At 44.8% G+C, this 19,720-nt stretch overlaps 1 protein-coding gene and 1 long non-coding RNA gene across 8 annotated transcripts in view; one reads left to right on the top strand and one right to left on the bottom strand.

Moving 5' to 3' along the window:
• The window catches only part of DACH1 (dachshund family transcription factor 1), a 367,060-nt gene extending 365,015 nt beyond the window's left edge, over positions 1 to 2,045 (bottom strand). For all 6 annotated transcript variants that reach the window (XM_052786003.1, XM_052786001.1, XM_052786002.1 and 3 more), the window contains exon 1: positions 842 to 2,045. In XM_052786003.1, coding sequence (XP_052641963.1) covers positions 842 to 1,590 — 749 coding nt within the window. In that variant the 5' untranslated portion in view covers positions 1,591 to 2,045. The remainder of the gene's footprint in view (positions 1 to 841) is intronic.
• Positions 1,451 to 5,780, top strand: LOC128141354 (uncharacterized). Of its 2 annotated transcripts, none has more exons than XR_008234973.1 (2): positions 1,451 to 1,580; positions 3,688 to 5,780. It is a non-coding gene; the product is annotated as an uncharacterized LOC128141354 (long non-coding RNA). The 2 variants fall into 2 exon arrangements; XR_008234972.1 differs by lacking the exon at positions 1,451 to 1,580 and adding an exon at positions 2,865 to 3,078.
• Positions 5,781 to 19,720: the final 13,940 nt, after the last annotated feature.

The following is a 19,720-nucleotide window of genomic DNA, read 5'->3' as shown; positions in this document are numbered from 1 at the left end:
CTCCTCCTCCTCCTCCTCCTCCTCGCCGTCTACCCGCCCTCCCTCCACACCCCCACCCCGTTCGCCATGTGGCAACTGCCTCATAGACCTATACAAAAAGTGCACGTGCCCCTTCGGCTATATGACAGCAGCTGATGGCCTCCATCCTCCCCGGATAGGGCCCTCCGCCCGGGAGGCAGCTCTGCGCCCCATCCCATTGAAGCGAAACCCGAGTGTCTGTGTGTCGTCGCCGTCGTCGTCCCCCCCCGCCCCAGGACCGCTCCCCGCCCACTCCTGTGCACCCTTCGGGCGGCTTTTTCCCAGGGCTGCCCGTTTTCAAAGACGCATCCAGGGATAAACTCGAGGAGAGGGGGTCGATCTGAAAGCACTTTTTGGCGCCGCTGCCCCCTCCCCCACCGCCCCTCTGCTCCCCGCGCAAAGCAGCGCGCTGCGCTGCCCGCGGCCGCCCCGAGCCCCCGGCTACGCCTCGGGCCGGGGGGAGAGCAGGGGACAATGACGGGGCGACACTCGCACGGCACGCGGGGAGGGGGACAGAAACACCCCCCCTCCTCCCTCCCTCCCTCCGTCCCACCAAGAAGCGGCGCGGCGCGGCGCGGCCGGCTGCGGAGGAAGCCGGCTGGGCGCCGGGGCAGCGAGGGACAGAGGACGGGGTGGGGGGGAAGCGCATGTGGCCGCAGGACGCGGGCCGCCCCCCCCCCCCCCCCGGGCCCGCGCGGTGGCAGCGGGAAGCGGCGCAGCGCTCGCCCGGCCGGGCCGCACCGCGCGGGGGTGGGACGGGGGCGGCGGCGACGGGGGGGGGGGGGCGGCGAGGAGGGGGGTGCGTGTGCCTTGCGGCGGTTACCTGGCGTTGGTGCAGTCGTTGTAGAGGGTCTCGAAATCCTTCCTGGAGATGAGTTTGCAGCGGTTGACCCCGGGCTGGATGGCCCCCAGCCCCCTCAGGATGCGGACCTGCTCCACGTTGCAGACCACGGGCGTGATCTCCAGCCGCTTCAGCTTGGTGTAGACCGTGTGCAAGCCCCCCACCAAGTGCTTCAGGAAGAGGTCGAAAGCCTGGGGCAGGCAGATGAGCTCGCAGCCCTCCACGGTGAAGGAGGCCACTTTGGCCCCCCTCAGATCCACCATCTTGCACTCGTTATTCTGGGGGGTGTTCTCCACCGGGGACGGTGTCGAGTACACGGGCTTGCCGGGCAGGCTGCTGGCCGCGCTGGCCGAGCTGGCGTTGGGAGTGGAGGTGCCGCCGCTGCCGCCACCGCTGCTGCCGCCGCCGCCGCCGCCGGTGCCCAGGCTGGGGCTGCCGCCGCCGCCGCTGCCGCCGCCGCCGCTGCCGTTACCGCCGCCGCCGCTGGTGGTGGAGGTGACTGTGGCCGCCGCTGCCGCCGCCGCCGCCGCCGCCGCTGCCGCCGCTGCGATGGGCTCCGGCCGGAATAGGTTTGTCCCCGAAGCGGCCGGCGGGGGAGCGATGGACGGAGACGGAGAGGAGGTGGCCGACGAGGAGGTGGTGGTGGTGGTGGTGCAGGCGGCAGAAGTTGAGACCGGAGGCTGAGGGGGGACCAGCTGGGTCGGAGGGATCAAAGCAGCCGGTACGGCCATGGTCACATATACGGCGGAGGGGGCAGGGGGAGGGGGGGAAAGTTCCCACACACACACGCAGGGGAAAAGGGAAAATTAAAAAAAAAAAAAATTAAGAAAAAAAAAAGGAGGAAAGGAGAGAAGGGAGGAGGGGGGAGAAGAAGGGGGGGATAACCCCGGATCAGGTGCTGCGGCGAGCGACAGAGCAGGGGGCAGAGTGAGAGAGAGAAACGCACAAAGTGTCCCGCAAGTGGGGACGGAGGAGGAGGAGGAGGAGGAGAAGTCCGCTCCGGGCGGCGGGGCTGGGGCCGAGGGGAGGGGGAGGGCAGTTTCTTTTTGTGGTCCTTGCTCTAGCACCACGTTAAAGACGAAGGTGAAAAGGAGGAGGTTTGAAGGACTTCGGTTCTCTCTGGCAAGTACATTGATCAAAGATTGAGAGGGGAATGACAGAGAGAAAATGAGCTGGGAAGTGCTGGCTGCCGCCGCCGCCGCCGCTCGCTGGACGAGTTGTTGTTGTCACACGGTGCAGAGGGGAGGAGCTCCGGCAACTTGAAATACCCTTTGAAGCAGCAAAAGGCTCACTCACTAGTATTAACCCAAATTATCCAACCAGGAACCCGGAGCAGGAAAACAGAGAGAGAGAGGGAGAGAAGTCCCTCTTCCCCCCCCCCCCGCCCCCCCTTCAGGAACCGTTAGATTACATGTTTCATATTTCACCCCACCAGAGACGAGATGTAATTTTCCCAGCCCTTTTCAGCAGTCGCTTGTCAACACAGTTTGTGGAGAAACACGAGCGTCTCCAGCGTTCCCCCGCAGCCGGGCGGGAGCGGGGAAGCCGGGACGCGGGGCGGGTGCTGGCCGCACACCTTGCCGGGGCCGGGGCGGGGGCACCCGCCGACAAAAGCGGAGACCTCCGGAGGGGGCTGCTGCTGTTCGCCCGGGACCGCAAACGCCCCTCCCAGCGGGGTGCGAGTTGCTGCCGAGGGTCCGGCGGCAGCGCCGAGGCCCCTTTGTTGCTGCGCGGGGGGCGCAAGGGCAGCCCCACGCGGCAACATCTGCCGCGGCCCTCCCTGCGAGCGGGCGCTGCGGGTCACGCCGTCGAGTAAACCGCGGCGGGGCGGGGGGCGGCTGCGGCGGCACCGAAGTAACTTAGGAGAGGGGAAAGCGCCCGCCCCGCCGCTCCCCGCGCAGGTACCGCCGCGCAACAGGTGGCGGCGGCGCCGCGCAAAAGCCGCGCAGCAGCCGCTCGCGCCTTCCTCCTCCTCCTCCCCCGCCAGGTAGCGCGGAAAGTCAGCTGGTGCGCTTGCCCACGCATGCGCAGTGGCGCAGCCGGCGGGACGTGCCTCGGCTAGCGTGGCCGGGCCCCACGCGTGGCGTGGGACCTGCCCGCCGCCCGCCTCCGCGGTGGGAGTTTTAAGGCGCGTTTGGCAGCTGGAGTGCGTGGCGTCTGTCGGGAAAGCCGGGAGCTTTGTTCTGCCTCTCTCGAGGGCACTTCGCCTTTTTAAAGGGGTAAAGAAATGGCCATTCGTGCAGATTGGGGGGGGGGGGGGTGTGTCTGCGAAAATTGGGGTTGGCGCGTACGTCGCTCTTCCAGTTTTAAAAATACACGCTGTGTACTCGATTAAGTGTGATGCATGTGTGTGCCCATAGCTGCTTTTTTTTAATGTATACTATTATGTGAGGTATGACTCATGGGATGACACATCTACGGAGTGGATAATCTCAACTGTAGTAATCCAATGCAGGGCATTGCCACATTATCATATATAAACTAGTCTCATACGATCTTCTTGCTTACTGCACTCCAAGTTCACTCTGCAGGAATTTGTGTTCTAATAACAGCAAAGATGTCCTTTGCTAGCGGAATTTTAGCTGTCGTGTGCTAAAATTTTTGAAATTGGCAAATAAAACCAAGAAAATAGAAAGTGGCATTTTGTTTTGAAGTCTCGCGTACCCATAATTGCGCAGAACACTTCTTCAAGCCGTTTTGGGGAGTTTTTCGGAATGTTTATCTGGAGGAGCTTGTACAACTTGAGTTCCAGTGGCGGGCTCTAGTGTTGCATAAAACTTGTAATTTAAAAATGTAAATACACTGCATCTTTCTTTTCTCCGTTGTAGAAAACCAACTCTGTCCATATTTTCTTTGCCTCAACTATCCTTTTGCATCTCACCTTCTCTTATACCTCGTGAAGACAGAACAGATCCTCGAGAAGATCAGGACAGAGCCAGACACGTGTGATATTGCCACTTGGAGATCCGAGTGAACTCTGAATTAGGAAACCTGCCATTTCATTTGTTCTCTACCTTCCCTACAACATGATGCACACCAGCCCTTCTGCTTTTCCTCTTGCTGTGTGCCCTCACGGATACATAATCCTCATGGTTCAAAACCATATAAAGAAAATGTAGTTTGAAAGGGTTTACTACCACAGGTTTGGGTTAACTTTGATCATTTCAGTGCCACAATGGGATTAGAAACCTAGAAAGAAAGAGATTTATGAAAAGACTCCTCAAAGCTTCTGGCTTGGTAAGTGTTTCTAATGGTTATGGGGAGCGACTGAATTTATTTTAACTCACACATGTACTCACACCCTCACATAAACGCACCAACAAATCCTGAGGTTGCTCTTTGTAAACTTTTTTAGATTGCATTTCTCTTCCTCGCTGACCCTTTCATGTAATGATATTGTTGGGTATTTTCTTTTTTTCTCCCTGAGTTGATATCAGCAAAACTCAAATTACTGTAACTGATATTTGAAAATTCTCCCTGTGTCAAGTGAAGACTTATGGTGCTGAAATCAATAAGACTGTTTAAAATTCAAAGACCTGCAAATCGTTCTGTTTGTCCTTTGATAGGGCCTGGGCTGATTAAAATGCGACCAAGAAAGCTTAATTGCTGCACTAATTAAGAAGTCTTTAATTTCTTTCCTGAAATATTGTTTGAAGCAGGGTTTCTGTTCTGTTCATGTCACTGTTCAGGGCAGGTATTCTTTCTGTTTCTCTCTTTTTTTTTTTCTTTTGACCATTTTGGTATATTAAAATGTGTGTTAAAGCAGTAAGAGGTATTGACAGTGATTGTAATTTATTGCTCTAAAAAAAGACTGTTATGGACTTCACTATTTTATTAAATTTCAATTTTGAGGGCAGCTGTAAAGGGTAAAATGCAATTAGAAAATGCATTGTAGCTGTTGCATTTTAAGGAATCTGAATACCTGACTGACATGAGATAGGATAGTACATCAGCTCCCTCCCCCTTCTTCAGTTATTATTGATAATTAAATATTTAAATTCATTCAGAAAAAACAGTAAAGTATTAATCTTCTGAACGTGTGTGAAGGAATGGACCGGGGGGAGGGGAAGCATACAGAAGATAGGCACCTGGTAAGGATGAATAGTGTATTACCCTGTTAAGTTCATCCACAATATTTTTTTCTGCATTTCTTTTGAATTTATTTTCCTGAGAAATACCTTGTCTGTCTTGTATTTTGTCTTATCCTTGTCTAGTGATCTATTTTGTTCACCAGTTTCTGAAGAGAAGAAACTAAATGATTTCACAAAGCTTTCTGTGTGATCAATAGAGTAACGTTTTAGGTTTAATCACACTGCATTATAATTCTGGCAAACGACCACCGAGCAGAAGATTCTAAGAAAGGAGCAAGTACTGGCAAAGAGAAGGTAAGTTCTGTTTTGCTTTTAATCTCCAGGGTCTCGAGCAGCAATCCTCCTTTCAGGAGCTATCTGTTATTTAGAGGGAAGACTGAGAAAGAGGGAGGGACCTTATACCGAATCCCCCCCGCATCGCTCAGGAAAATAGACTCATAGAAATGTAAGTCTGTGAATTGGGATTCTTTTTCTTCCCCTTCCACCAAGATACTTACTAAACATTGAAAACACGATGAATACAGTTGAGATTGAAGTGTTGTACCAGTAATAAAAAACTGGATGCTGCAGTGCTGTTTTTCTAATTGTTGCATTGTAGTCAAACTAGCACAGACCTTGTCCAATACAAATACAAACTGGATTCCTTTCAGTGACAGGACAAGTAGATAACATGCTTAATAGATACAAAGGGAGATTTACCATTCCAAGCACGATGTCACGCTAATTATGTTTACTCTAATTGAAAGCAAGGTTTGGGGGAACCTGAAAGTACTCATAGGATATTTTTAATAACTGAATAATAATAAAGTGCAGCAAACGTTGATCACAAACCTTTTGGTCTTTCAAAAATCTATTGGAAAATTAAATGAAAAGTGGAGTTTGGTACAAACAATGCCCCAGGGCAAAAAACAACTAACACTAGATTTTCCAGTCCAGCCATAACACAAATCAATTTGAGCACACTTCTATGGCCAGACTGCCAGATTGTTATGACTGCTAATTCACTCAATCAAACAGTGCATTAGCACACCCGGCACAAACAGCTTTAACAATAGCATACAATTCTGAACAGTCCACCATATATCATAAAAAGTCCAGAATACATGGCAAGATTGCTTTCACGTTCTGTTTACTGCAGTTTGTGTTTACATATGGTGCCTGCTTAACAAAAAAAGTGGTGGAAGAATGGAAGCGAAGAAACTTCAGGAGCTATTAAAAATAACTTTTAAAAGTCTTTAAAAACGAGAATCTGGGAGCAAATTATCACCTGGGCTGACTGTTTAATGTGCATCTCTCAGCCGGAGAGTTGAAGGTGGTGGCTGCACATGCCCAGCACAGGACTGGAAGGGGAATTGTTCCGTGCCTGGCAGCTGGCACACGCCCTGCCTAACCCACTCGCTTCAGCGCCAGAGCATCTTTTGCCGGCTTTGCTCCCGCGAGTCGCCTCACTGGCTCAGAGGGTATTCACAGCCCGAGTACAAGGGCAGGATTTAGCCCCAGAGGGTATCCTTCAATTCTTCCCCTTCATCCCCACGAGAAACGGGCGTTATCTCCGGTGATGCTAACTGATGCTCTGACCAAGGACGCGCTGTACTGAGAGATGCAATAACCGACGGCTTGGGAACCGTCTCATCCCTTCCCTCCGACACAGACAGACACGCACACGCACACGCACGTACACACCCACGCCCACGCGCGTATATGCAAATTGCAAATACCAAACGCCAATTAAGCTGCTTGCTTATTTACGATTTTTTTTCCTCCCCCCTGAAATCGCTGTTCTGACTTCAGAAAATACGTTTCGAAGTCCGTAACTGAAATAATCCTTATGTTGATTTGAGTCTCTCGGTCACGTTGCAGCTAGCAGAGCCGAACGGTGAAGGGGGTCGGGCTCCCTCCTCGGGCTGGCGGGGGGCGGCTGGAGCAGGCGCTGGGCGCTGGGCGCTGGGCGCTGCCCGCTGACACTCACCCGGCCACTGACGGCCAGGAGAGAAAGCTGCAGCACGGGAAGGAAACGATAACCAACTTCTTCCCTGCGGGAATGAAGTGAGGACTGGAGCAGACGGGGAGCCCTCCGTGCTCTTGGAGTTAAGCTTGGGCTCTCATGAGAGGTCCTCAGTCCATCGTGTTAATTCACCTACCAACAGGTAGGAAAAGTCGCTCAGAGCAATAATCACCAAGTGCGAAGCCCCTGCCATTAAATTACCTTAAAGCGGCGATCTAGACCGAGGTGCCCTTTCCCGTGCCTCCCCCCCCGCCCTTACAGAACCGGTTCGCTCTCCCGCTCCATCCCTAGCTCCCGCCCCAGCCCTAATCGAAACACAGGCGCTGCAGAGCCGCCCGGTATCCAAACCTTCCTGCTTTTCCCGTACGCGCCCCGATCCCTGCCGGGGCCAGGGGACCGTTTCTCCTGCCCCGCCACCGGCAGCCGCGGGGGACCGCGGCATGCCCCCTCTCCGCCAAGCCCCCGGCCGCCGGTCTCGGTGCCGCCGCCCGCGGGGCGGGGAGAGGGGCGGCAGCCGCCGGATCGGGCCCCCGCGCCCGGCGGGGCGGAGGGCGGCGGCTCGGCGGCCGCTCCAGCACTAATTGTTTCCCTTAATAACAATAATAAAAAAAAAAAAGGCGCACTGGGTGCTTTTTTCTGTATGAGCTGACAGCCTGCGAGACGCAGCCTTTTCCTCCTCAAGTCACTCGAGTGAATGAAAAACACCGGGGTGGGGGGGGTACCTTTATTATTCCCACATTTCACAAAAGCAGACAAACATTCTTTAATTGTTCTTTGATGGGGGGGCGGGACGGGGGACACTCTAAAATTGCGAGCCCTTGCTTGAAAAGTTTCAGCCCAGGGCGGAATTTTATAGCGAGTTATAAACTCTCGGTAAGAGGGGGATGTTATAAATGGAAGTGCTGACACAACCTTAACTATAGCGTGTAAACGGCTATGCTATAATATCCATTAAGCAGAAAGAAAAATAAGATGGCTGATCAATAATTTATACAAAGAGTACCAACTGCAGACATAATAACTGTAATGTTTGCAAAGCAATCTCTCGCTCTCCAGGCTTAACAGTAAACTAGCGGGGCTGTTAATTTCCAACTCCTACAGGTAAGAATACAAACAAATTACTTAAACTTGTATTTTGCTCGATATTTCGCACGCCTCCGTAGGACAAAATAAAATTTAGTTACGGTGCAACTCGGGCTGGTTGAGGAACCTGCCTCCCCCTTCCCTCCTGCTGCTCCGCGAGGTCCTCCTTGTGCAAAGCTCCGACCGGGAGAGGAACAGGTTGGTTGGGCGGGCGTTGCAAAGGGGTCGGCTTTTGGGTCACTGTAGTTCTTCGGAGAGTTATTCATACATGGAAACAAAATGAAGCCATTTAACTTCAAAAGAAAGCTGCAAGGTTTTCCAGTGCCACGAGCTGAAACACAATACCCCCACCGGTACGATAAGCATCAGCTGTCCGAGGACAATGCCCTGGCGCTTTACACGCAGGAGGCTACCGGGGAGGTGTGGGGGGGAAATCTGCTTTAGGGGAAACGAGTGCGTCTTCCACTATCCTAAGCGGAGAGTGGGCGAGCAACTGTTATCTTCATCTGCATGGGAGCGTTATCTCCCATTTCCGTCTACTGTATTTAGATAGCAAAGCAGAGGAACAAAGTCTGAAAGTTGCTAAGTAGGCTCGGGTAATGTGCCGAGGGGTTTTTTGCATGTCTCTTGCAATAGTACCAAAGAGATCCCTTCTTTGTTAAATAACAAGAGAGAAACGTGTAAATGGAGGAGATTTTTTAAAAAGTGCCCCCCCCCCCAGCCTAGACAAAACAAAGTTTTGTTGCTAACCACGCCAAAGGAAGCTCAAATTTTTACGTGGCAAGTACAGCCCTTTCGACAGTTCTCAGCTGTGCTTGGGGACTTCACGGATGTTTTATATAGTATAACCGGAGCTACACCTTATTTCTGAGCCCTGAGCTGTAACGCGGGGTGCTGCTTTGCCAGGTCCTGCATAAAAAAAAAAAAAAGCAGTAATTTTCCCGCTTGTCTGGTGCCTGCTTGTCCAGTGACCTCTCCCAGCTCAGCTCCAGCAACGCAAAGAAGCATAAATGACAACTGCCTGCAGACTGCACAGACACAGAGGGAGTCTCTTATACTGAAGCAAGAGTTTTTGCCCCCCCCTCCACCCCCGCCATCACCGGTTGGACGCAATGTGGAGTATCGTTGCTTAGAGAAACTTACAGAAATTGCAGCGCCCACTAGTGCCCGTGCCTGGGGGGGAGCCGGCCTGCGCGCCCCTCCGCGCCCCTCCGCGCCCCTCCGCTCCCCTCCGCTCCCCGCGGGCCGGCCCCGGGGAGAAACGTCCTTCGGGGGGAGGGAAGAAACGCGGGCAGAACTGGGGAATGGGATAGGGACAAAATAAGGTTTAAGCTCATCTTGGATTTGGTGGGGGTTTGTTTCTTCATTGTCTAAGTGGAAGCTTAGAAAAAGCAGAAATGGAAAAGCTGCCTTTCCCCTGCTTCTTCCCACCTCACCGACCCCCCCGTCTGAGGAGGTGTGTGAACGGAGCAAGTGTTTCATGGGCAGCATCCTCACACTGTCATTGTGAAAGGAATTGGAGAGGCTGCCCGGCTGTAAGGACTTGATGGGAAACACGAACAATGCTAGATACGTTTCTGAGTTTGGGATACCCACCTGACGTGCAAAACTACAGAAGATCTGTGAGATATTTCCATCTTTCCTCTCCATCCATTTCCCCTTTCTTTTCTCAGGTGTTTGGGGTTTGTGTTTTGGGGTTTGTTATCCTTTTTTTTTTTTTCTTTTCCCTACATACATCATGTTCAGAGATTGTTAATGGGCAGCATTTAGATTTTCTTGGAAACTGTCTGTTCTCCTCACTTTGAAGATGAGGATGGACTTTGCAAGGAAGGTGACACACGGCCCTCTTGTCTGGGTAGAAGATACCAAGTAGATAAGCTCAAGATACACTTTCACAGTGGCACTGAATGTCTCAAGGATTTGCTTATTGTTTGTTGTGCACTGGGCTACTGGATAATGTTCCCAGTCAGATCCAAGCACTTACAATGGTGCCCAGCACAATATGATTTCCCATGCAGGCTTCCCAAAGCTGTAAAAGGCAGCTTTGAGTTGTATCACACGCACGTTGGGTCACAAGTAGGTGGCAATGGACTAATCCTGTCATCTTCTAACTCGGTCTTTAAAAGCTTTCAGTAAACCATTGGTTCACACTGTATAAAGTTCTTGAAATACTGAGACCTTGTTTAGCCAAGAAGGAAAACTCCAAATATGTTCTCAAATACCTTGGGCTCAATATCTAAAACCATCTGGTGGATGATGAAAGGTGGGCCAGGATTAACACGTCTCTTCTCTGCCTCCATTTGACAGTCACATCTTTTCCTTTATTGTTGCTATGCATTTCTTCATCAAGAATAAGCACAAAAATATACAGTCAAATAGTCCTCTATGCCAAAAATTTGTCACACAAACCCATAAATATGGAAGGCACTGAATACCAAAGCAGTTGAAAGTAATTTGCAGGAAGCCCTGATTTTCTGTGTTTTCACATTTCCAAAAAAGACACTAATTTTACAACAGGATAATACTTGGCATAGATAGAAAACATAAAAAAAAGTTCCTGTATCTTTATAGTAGGTATAATAGGGGTAGTATGGTCAAAATAAGTTCCCTTAAAATGTACACTGTTGATTTTTATGGATAATGGCAAAAGACTTTTATTATGACTATTTGTTTGAATTTATAAATAATATAACTTCCCTGTTGTCGGTTCCTCTTCAGTGCTCAGTGATTTACATGCAATTGAATTTTATTAGTATGAATACTGGACTTTAAGCTTATGTATTTCAGTGCTTATACAAAGTAAACTCTTGGAATATTTACCCAATAAAAATAGACTTATGAAGACAGCAATTCCTCAATACGTTCTTAGCTTTAGGCACAGCTGTAGATCTGTAAGTAGGTACTTAACACTGGAAAGCCAGAAGCTGAGTCACAAAAACACCAAAAAGAATAAAAAAAGAAAACCACATTTGATTCTTATATTTTGAAAAACAAAGGAAATTTTAGGGGAAAAGCAGTGAATACATTTGAGTAAGAAATGAATTTAAGAAAATTGTAAAAATATAGAAGGAGGTGAATTACAGTAATAAAGTTTTATCCATACGAAAAATTTTTGAGTCAAAAGTATATACTAGCGAGTTGGCTTTATTAAAGCTTGTTCTCCTAAACATGTGAGTATAAACTTAAAATATAAACTTCAAAGCAAGCAAAATGAACTATCACCATCTAAGTTGCTTTAATCTAGGTGGTTAGAAAGAGTTTTAATTGTCATGCTTTTGCTTAATTATACCCTTCAATCTGATGATCACTCTCAGGCAGTTGAGGATTATTCCGTTTTCACACGTGAGGAGGGATAGGGCAAGTAAGATCCACAAAAAAATTGAGGTGCCCTACTCATGCTACCAATTGTCGCATGAACTTAATAGGTGCCTAAATCCCTTAGCACATAAGCTCATGTTGACACAATTCACCAAGTGTGTAGGTTTCCTGGGCTGGACATGTAGATGGAAGCACAAATCTCGGTGTTGCTGGTTTTTTGAAGAGAGAGTCCATGCCTAAGTACAAATAGTCTTTGCTTGGGTTCACTACATTCACACAAGCGGGGCTTCAAGCAAGGTAAAGCTGAAATTAGGCTATTTGCTTCTGCGTCCATGTTTGCATTCTGTAGTACAGCTAATTACCAGTTAGGCAGGTCACTTTCCAGGGTGGGAAACCTGTTTTCACACATCCAGCTTCTATCGTTCCCACAGGACAAGAGAACTAAGCCAGGTTTCCCACATGGCAGCATCAAACATGAGCAATCAAATATGACGTCTGCAATGGTGAAGGTTTCTCTGGTTCTTCCTTGGAAAATTCAGGCCAGTTGACTGATACACCACTACCAGGAGGAAGACCTCCAAGTAGACTCCCTTACTTCTCAGGTAAATGTTTGTGTCACCTTGCTGAGAAAAGATTTTAAGGGCTGAATTCGGCCACACTTGCTGTTGGGCTGTACAGCCTCTTCACTATCAGTATCATGGGGTAGCCCATGCTGGTAATGAAGACCTTCTGCTCTCCACTGGTAAATTTGTCCTGTTTCGAAAGTGGGGCTCCTAAGTAGCTTAGATACTTCTAAAACATTATTCCGTGGCTTTTACTTTCTGTTTTAAACTGTTCTATCTACAACCATAAAGCTATATTCAAAACAAACATTTTCTTAACAGCTCTAAGTTTTATTTTTTACTATCAAGCTGAAACAATTACAAGGAAAATAATGCATCTAGCAGTATATATCATGAAGAAAACATATTCTTCAGTGTTTTGTTTCCTACTGATATAAACTTCGAACTCAGCACACAGTTTACAAGTAAGGCCCAATAGCTGAATACTTTTAAATACAGTGACATATAATGGCTGCAGTAAATACAGATTCGGAGGCTACGTTTATGCTAGCAAATTAAACTTGCCTGTGAACATTCCTATGCAGTAAAGCCAACTAGCACATATGGGTATTTGTAAACCCGTCTCCTGTCCAAAAGAGGGTAGTGGCAGCAGCCTGCCAGCTGGGAATGGTCTCTGGTATATGCAGGCTCCCTCTCCCTCAAACTGCACCCAGGAATTGGTTTTTAGGATGCTTGAAGTGTGCCGGGGGCCTTTCAAACAGTTTTACAGTATAGACCATCATGTTCCGGTACCTGGGAACATTCCTGGCACTGTTTAATTTACTAGTGCAAATGTAGCTTCAACATTTTATATTACAGTAATTCTTGAAACATACATTCACATTGGACACTTTTATAGGTACAAGTGCTTGATCTTGCAATCTTTACATGGGCAACATTCCTATTGACTTCTAGAAATGAAATCTTCAAAAAAGAAGTTTCCTTAATTAGTGAGGAATCCAGCCTTGGCCCATAATTGGAAAAGAAAAAGGAAGTAAAATTATAACACAGGAGGAGCTTGCTGAAATACTCCCTAAAACAATTTTCCAATGGTATTAAAGTATTACTCACTAATACGGGGCCTGCTTAATTAATTTAGCAGCCTGGACTAGAGATTCGGGTTTTTGTGCTCTCATGCTTTTGTGCTGGGTATTTGAAGCTGAAAATGTTAACATGAATGCATTTTCTATAAGAGACTTCTAGAAAAACGTTAGGGAAGGCAGGGCCCATTCCTTGCTGGGTTTTGTGTTAGATTCTTTACAGTCAACATTAGTCCCAGAAACCAGCCTGGGGAAGTTAGAGTCTTCTTGCAACAGGTTGTCTGCTGCTGAATTTATAAGGCTATTTGTAACTTTTATTGATAGGAACACCATAAAAAAACATTATGCAAAGGAACCGATGCATTTATTTGTGTGGTTTTCCCCAGTTAATATGAACTAACGTAGTACTGGCCTGTTTGGGAGTCGTGCTTCTTTTCACAGCTGCAGCTTGTTTTGAATAGTCAGACAGATATAAAATGACAGAGGAAAGATTATTCTTTAGAATTTTCACTTTGCCATTTACAAATCAATGACGTTTGCATCTGTCTTAAAACATTAGTGAAACAGCCCGTAAAGGAAGGCTGTGTTACAGATTTAACAGAAAAGTATTGCTAGTTTTATTCAGAACCAGCAGATACTATGAATGATATACTTGACACTTCATAAATAATAGCACACCAAAAAATGAGGAAGAAAATTACTTTTTGGCTCAGTCTTGCAGTCAAGTGCAAGAATGTTAGGGTGAGTTTTGATAGTCTAACCCTATAAAGGAGAATAAAATCTTCTTTTCTTCCACTTGAAAAGCTTTCAGATAGCAATTACTAATTGGAGGTCTGTTAGATTTATTTGAGAAATGGTCGACTTACTTTCTACAGCTTTTTTTCCCACGGACAATGTTTTTAATATGCATCTCAGAAACATTTTTTAATGACAAAACCCTTAATTATTGATGGACAGAAAAAACCCCAAACTTACGCTCTTTAATTCATCTCATTGGCCTCTCATGTAAATTCTAGCAGTCTCCCCTTCATTGCCTTACTTCTTGGTGGAGACTGTAATAATACAGAATGTAACATTGTTATTGCTTGCTGCTGAATTATAGTACAGAACTTGGTTAATTAAAAAGACTAGGCAAACAAGGTCCTTGTATCTGTGAGAAGTCTGATCTCGCTTTAAGGCTCAGTTATTTCTCTGATAACCACCGATTATCTCTTTTGCAGAAGCAATTCCAATAAGGCAAAGGTGCCCTCTGTAGGGGAGAGGCTGTAAATGATGATGAGTAGCTGGAGTTTAACATTCACAGAAAGCAACAGTAAAGAATGATTTCTTAGCAGTCTGGCTCCGAGAGAGACACTACAGGCTAAATATTATGTATAAATGAAGCAGTGCAAAAATAACAAAAAACCTGCTTTAAAATAAAGCTGAAAATAATACTCTCAACTGCTGATAACAACTAACAGTCTTGTAAAAACCTGCCCCAATGCTAAATGTGTAGTGCAGTGAAAACTGAGATGCAGGAATCTCCTGAATAAAATGAGATATGAATTTTAGTCAAAAGAACTTTCTGAAAATAAGAGAATTCAGAAAGCAACACGCTTAAAAAGTCTCTGTAGCACGTACTCCTGAAAAGTTTACCACAAAGCAGATTCATTAACAGTCCCAGGGGGTTAGCATACTGCTTGTGAAGAAATTGCTTCTGTTAGCATGCCCACAGACACATCTTAGCTGGTGTGCAGAATCTCTAGTGGCTATTTGCAACTATTTGGGGAATTCTTTTCTCAATTTATAATGGCAGCTAGTGCCATGCGAGAGAGAGGCAGGGAGTCTGACACTAGTTGTAGTTCACTGCTCGTTATTAATTATTTTCTAGGTCTCACTTTTAGAATCCATTAAGATGACCTGCAGTTCTTGTTATCTTGATTTTCTGCCTCTCTCCCTGTTTCCTTTTCTTTTTACATTACATTTACATATACTTTTGGAGTAACAATGACGTTGCATATAGTAACCTGCGTTACCACAAAGTCAGAGAAGAAGCGGAAACTAATTCTAGTAGGTGATTTGCTATATATGTTGGGGTTACTATGAAAACCTGGACTGAACCATAGTTTAGAAAGTGAAGGTAAGCGTAAATGTGCAGTCTAATCTGCTTCTAAATATGACAGTAAAGAGAAGGGTGGGGTTTGATCACCTGTGGAAAAGTTGAGGATAATTTTTAAAACCTATGGATCAATAAAGGTGTTTGAGATTTTTTTGTGCTCTAGATCATTAATGAGGGTCTATTTTCCTAGGTCATAACGTCAAGACTGACCGTCTTTCAAAAGCAGGGTTGAAGGAAAGGGAGACTGTAAACCTACGACATTGCCTTTCCTAATCACAGGTTCTGGTTGAAGAGAGCTTGTTCCTTTCTTTACCCATGGTTGGAAATACTGGTATGAGGGACATATCCCATGTTTTGAACGATGTAAATGTCAGATTAATGCTATCTTTTGTTTTAATTAATATCTGAAACAGCAAGCTCTTTTCCTTCAATCCGTCAAATAGCATTGAACCTCCCAGTCTCATTTTAAGGAAAGTAATTTCACTACACTACTTTTTGATCTTCAGGGCATGCTTCCAAATCTATTTACGTAAATAAATGTTTGGGGAATGACTGAGATTATGGAGCTCTGTGGACTTTTGACGTGCCCTCTTCACATCCCATTGCTTACCCTGTGAATCAGATCTGACACATAGCAGGGTATTCACTCTACCTTCTCTCACAGCCAAAATTAATGCAACTCAGAGGACGAAAGTGAGGATTCTAACTCAATGGGGAAATGCTTGTAGGTGCTGCCGTACTATGTGAATGTCCTTCACAGGTCAAATCCTCATGACGTTTTTTTTCCCTGACATAAAGCATGTTTACCCTGGAAGATCTCTGGAGTAGACACCGTCTTACCCTGCTTAATTGTTGCATCTTTAATGAAAGTCCATGGTCATATTTGAATGCTTATCCTGAAATGTGAAAGTAACCTCAGGGTAGACCTCTTTAAAGCCTTTCTTGGCACTATCCAACCCTTCAGCTAAACACAAGACAAACATCCAAGGTTATTTTTTCCTTTTGCTGGACATCTTGCCTGCTTCTAAACATGCACGCTGGATCCTTCTGGTTTATTGTATTGATCCTTCCTGGTCCTTTTATAAGACTGTATTTGCAGTTGCATAGGTATTATTGTACTTTTTTGAAGATGTGTAACAGATTTAATTCTGGAAAAGCAATGCTTTTCAAGCATTATATTCTTCTGGGGTTTTTTCCTTAGGTTTTCTTCTTTTAGATTTTTCTTTCCAACTGGAGGTTGCCAGTTCCTCAGATTTACTCTATGGCAGCTGCTTCCAGACAGTATTCACAAAACCTATCTTTAGACCCTTTGTTGGTGTGTCAGAGATAGGAGTCTGGTCTCCTTATATGGTCAATGAAAAGAAGTATGCATGTTCAGTGCAGAGATTCAGAAAACCTAAACTATAAGGCCTAAACTGATGTTGTGAAAAAAGTCCTAGGTGACGTGAGACAGGCCTCTATCACAAGTGGACTGTAAAATATGTCAAATTTTCCTTTTAATTTAGGTACCCAATTTCTTTGTTTACAATTTAATCTTCTTTTCTTAATGTAATCAATCGTAATTTTCTTTGTATCCATTTTGCTCTTTACTGTGCTATCTTTCAGTTGCTGTGATCATGTTAATATTTTAAATTCTTCCTCATTGACTGAACTCTTTCTATCTATTTTTAAATAGTCACGATCAACCTTGACTTGAAAAAACTATGGTAAATCTCAATACATGATTTCTTATTTTCTGGTGTCTTTGTCCTCTTTTTTCTTCTTTCTTTCTTTTTTTCTTTAAGATTATTAGAGCATTCTGTAGTATACAAATCAAATTTGACTTATTTTCTGTTGCTGTAATGGGCTTGACCCTTTCTTTCCAGTTTAAGATCATACAAACTGTAAAAGCAAAGTGGCATTGTGCAAAGTCAAAAATGTCTGGGGTTTTTTAATCTTTCATTTGTATAGTTTTATTAATTTTACTCAGCTATCTGCAGCTTTGATACCACTGCCCCCAGCACTTTTTCTGAATGGCTGCCAACTGTCTTTGGGCTCTGTTGTCTAGCATTATATTGCTTGGCCCCAATCCTGAAAAATTTATACACTTGAGTAATTTTACGCATGAGAGCAGGCCCATTGACTATTGATGCATAATGTTATTTGGGAGTGCACAAATTTTCAGGGCTTGGATAATTGTTTTGAATTTACTGGTCAATCATTGCAAAGTATTTGTAATGGGATTTTTAACCCAATTCTAGTTTTGTTTTTTTTTTTTCTTCTCAGTGTCTGTAAACTGTCACAAGTTTTGTACAGTCACTTGGGCTTGGACATAGGTGAGGTGGTTTTAATGATTAAATCTACTCTTCATTTTGTATTTGTGGCGGTGATGCCCACAAACATATTAGTGTCTGGCTGAGTTGAATGTATTACAGCTTCTTAAGTATACTTATGGGGTTTTTTAACTTTACACTGCAGATCAGTGAATCAACAGTAGTTGATTCCCATAGCCCATTCCCATCCCATAACCCATTCCCATGATAACAAATGAGCTATCAGGTCAAACTTTGGAGACTTTTATCACAACATCCATAACTGACCATATAAGTATATATGTGTCTGTGATATATTTATTAATTTAAAGGAATTCCAGCTTTTTGTTAATTTACTACGTGCTTCTAATGCTTTCTGATTGTATCATTACTGGAATAGTCTTCTTGCTCGACTCTGGCTACAGAGGATCAAGAGTACATAGCCCAACAAATACTACAGAGCAATTACTATATAATTATTTCTTTGTCTCTATGCCCATCTTTTTATTACTGCCATCCCTTTACTTGGCCCCTTTTACTAGTAACTAGTAGCCAAACCACCTCATCCTTTATCTAATTTAAACAAAACACATCAAAATGTACAAGGGCGTGAATCCCTAGCTGCTAGGAGTCTCCAGGCTTCTCCAGAGTCAACAAAGCAATGTTACTTTTTACTGGCTAGGAAACTGGTCGAATAGGTATGAAAGCCAGATTACTACTCTCTGTCTGATGTTCAGTATTGATTTCAACTTCTTTTCCTTTCGCATTCCTTAAATACCATGTATTCACTTCACATCCTTAATAGAGTGCTCCTGCTTAAACTGTAATCTTCTTTAAAACCTAAATACTTTCGGGCCACTGTTTTTACTCTTTGAAGGATGTCCTGTCAATCTCATCCTTATGCAGATCTCAGTAATATATAGTATTGCCTTTGGAATTTTCCCCCAGTACTGTCCATTTCCTGCCAAAGGCTCAACAGTTTGAGACTAAGCAGTCTACATATCCAGACAAAATAGGAACAAAGCTTTAGGTGATAAAGCCTAGTCAGTGTAAGCTTTCTTCTGCAGTTTATGCTACCTCTGAGATTTCTATCATCAACTTTATTTTGCTTAGATATTTAAGACATGTACATGTTACAAAAATCTGCTGATTTCACAGATATATATATATATTGTCCCTTGTGGAACCTAAAAAAAAGGAAGAACTTTTTTCAAATTTACATTCAGCTTCACTTGTAGTGTCGCAGTGTGACTGAACACTGATGCTTAACACATTTGTCCATAAGCTTGGTTTTAAGTATGTGACTAGCTTTAATAATTTCCATGCTGAATAAGAGCCTTCAGGCAACACATTTTAATGCCAGAACCATTTCAGATTCTCAGATGTATTGTTCCAGATTATTCTTAGCATTGTATTTTAAGTAGAAGTCACCAATATCTTCTAGTGGTATTGAGCACACACAAAAATTATTGAAGTCAAAGTGATGAATATTGGGTAATACAACATAGAAATCCTATTTCAGGTTATATGGATAGTGTCATGGCATGTTGATTTATTAGCTACAAAACATGGATCTGAACAGGTCCTTATCTACCTTTTGGATGTATTTATCAGAAAGCAATACAAATGATATAGTTATTGAACTTCTATTTTGTAATGCAATTACGTATTTGTGTTACATCTTTTAAATACTGTAGGCATGGTTTGAGGTTGAAGTTATAAAAATCAAATAGCACTATATTTTAGATAACTTTATGGAGATTAAGAAAAGTCTTCTCCTTTGAGAAACTGGTAGAGTTTGCTGACTGGGTCTAAACTGTCCTACTTCTTGGCCCTCCCTAATTTCTAGGGCCAGGGAAGTCCACTATTGCAAGAGAAGGACTATTAGCCTTCTGCAAACAAACATTGTTCTTATAGATACAGCTCCTGTACAAGTGAGAGCGAGGGTAAATGAAGAGTTAATAGAAAATCTATATTACAAAAATTATATGTAGAACTGTGGTCTTGGTGAGCACAAAAAGGAATTAAGAGTTTTAAGAAAGCTGATTCATGGATACTTCATAAAATATCCCTGTAATCCTTTGCATATTCATTCATTTCTTCACTATTATTTTCCCTTACATATCAGAATGTAATACAGGAGTAGTTTAAGGACCTAGAAGCTCAACTGTTAACTTTCAGAATTAAGGTATCAGGTTAGGAGATTAAAATAACTCATTTAATCAGAAATACCTAGTTAGTTGGGTTTTTCTCTTTCTCTGATGTTTTTGCCTATCAATGTGTTGTTACCTTTTGTCATAAGAGTTTCAGGAAATTTTGTTTTGGTTTAGCTG

The sequence above is a fragment of the Harpia harpyja genome, chromosome 4, assembly GCF_026419915.1.
Source record: "Harpia harpyja isolate bHarHar1 chromosome 4, bHarHar1 primary haplotype, whole genome shotgun sequence".
NCBI classification, from domain to species: Eukaryota; Metazoa; Chordata; class Aves; order Accipitriformes; family Accipitridae; genus Harpia; species Harpia harpyja.
This window is presented reverse-complemented; position numbering and strand designations above follow the sequence as displayed.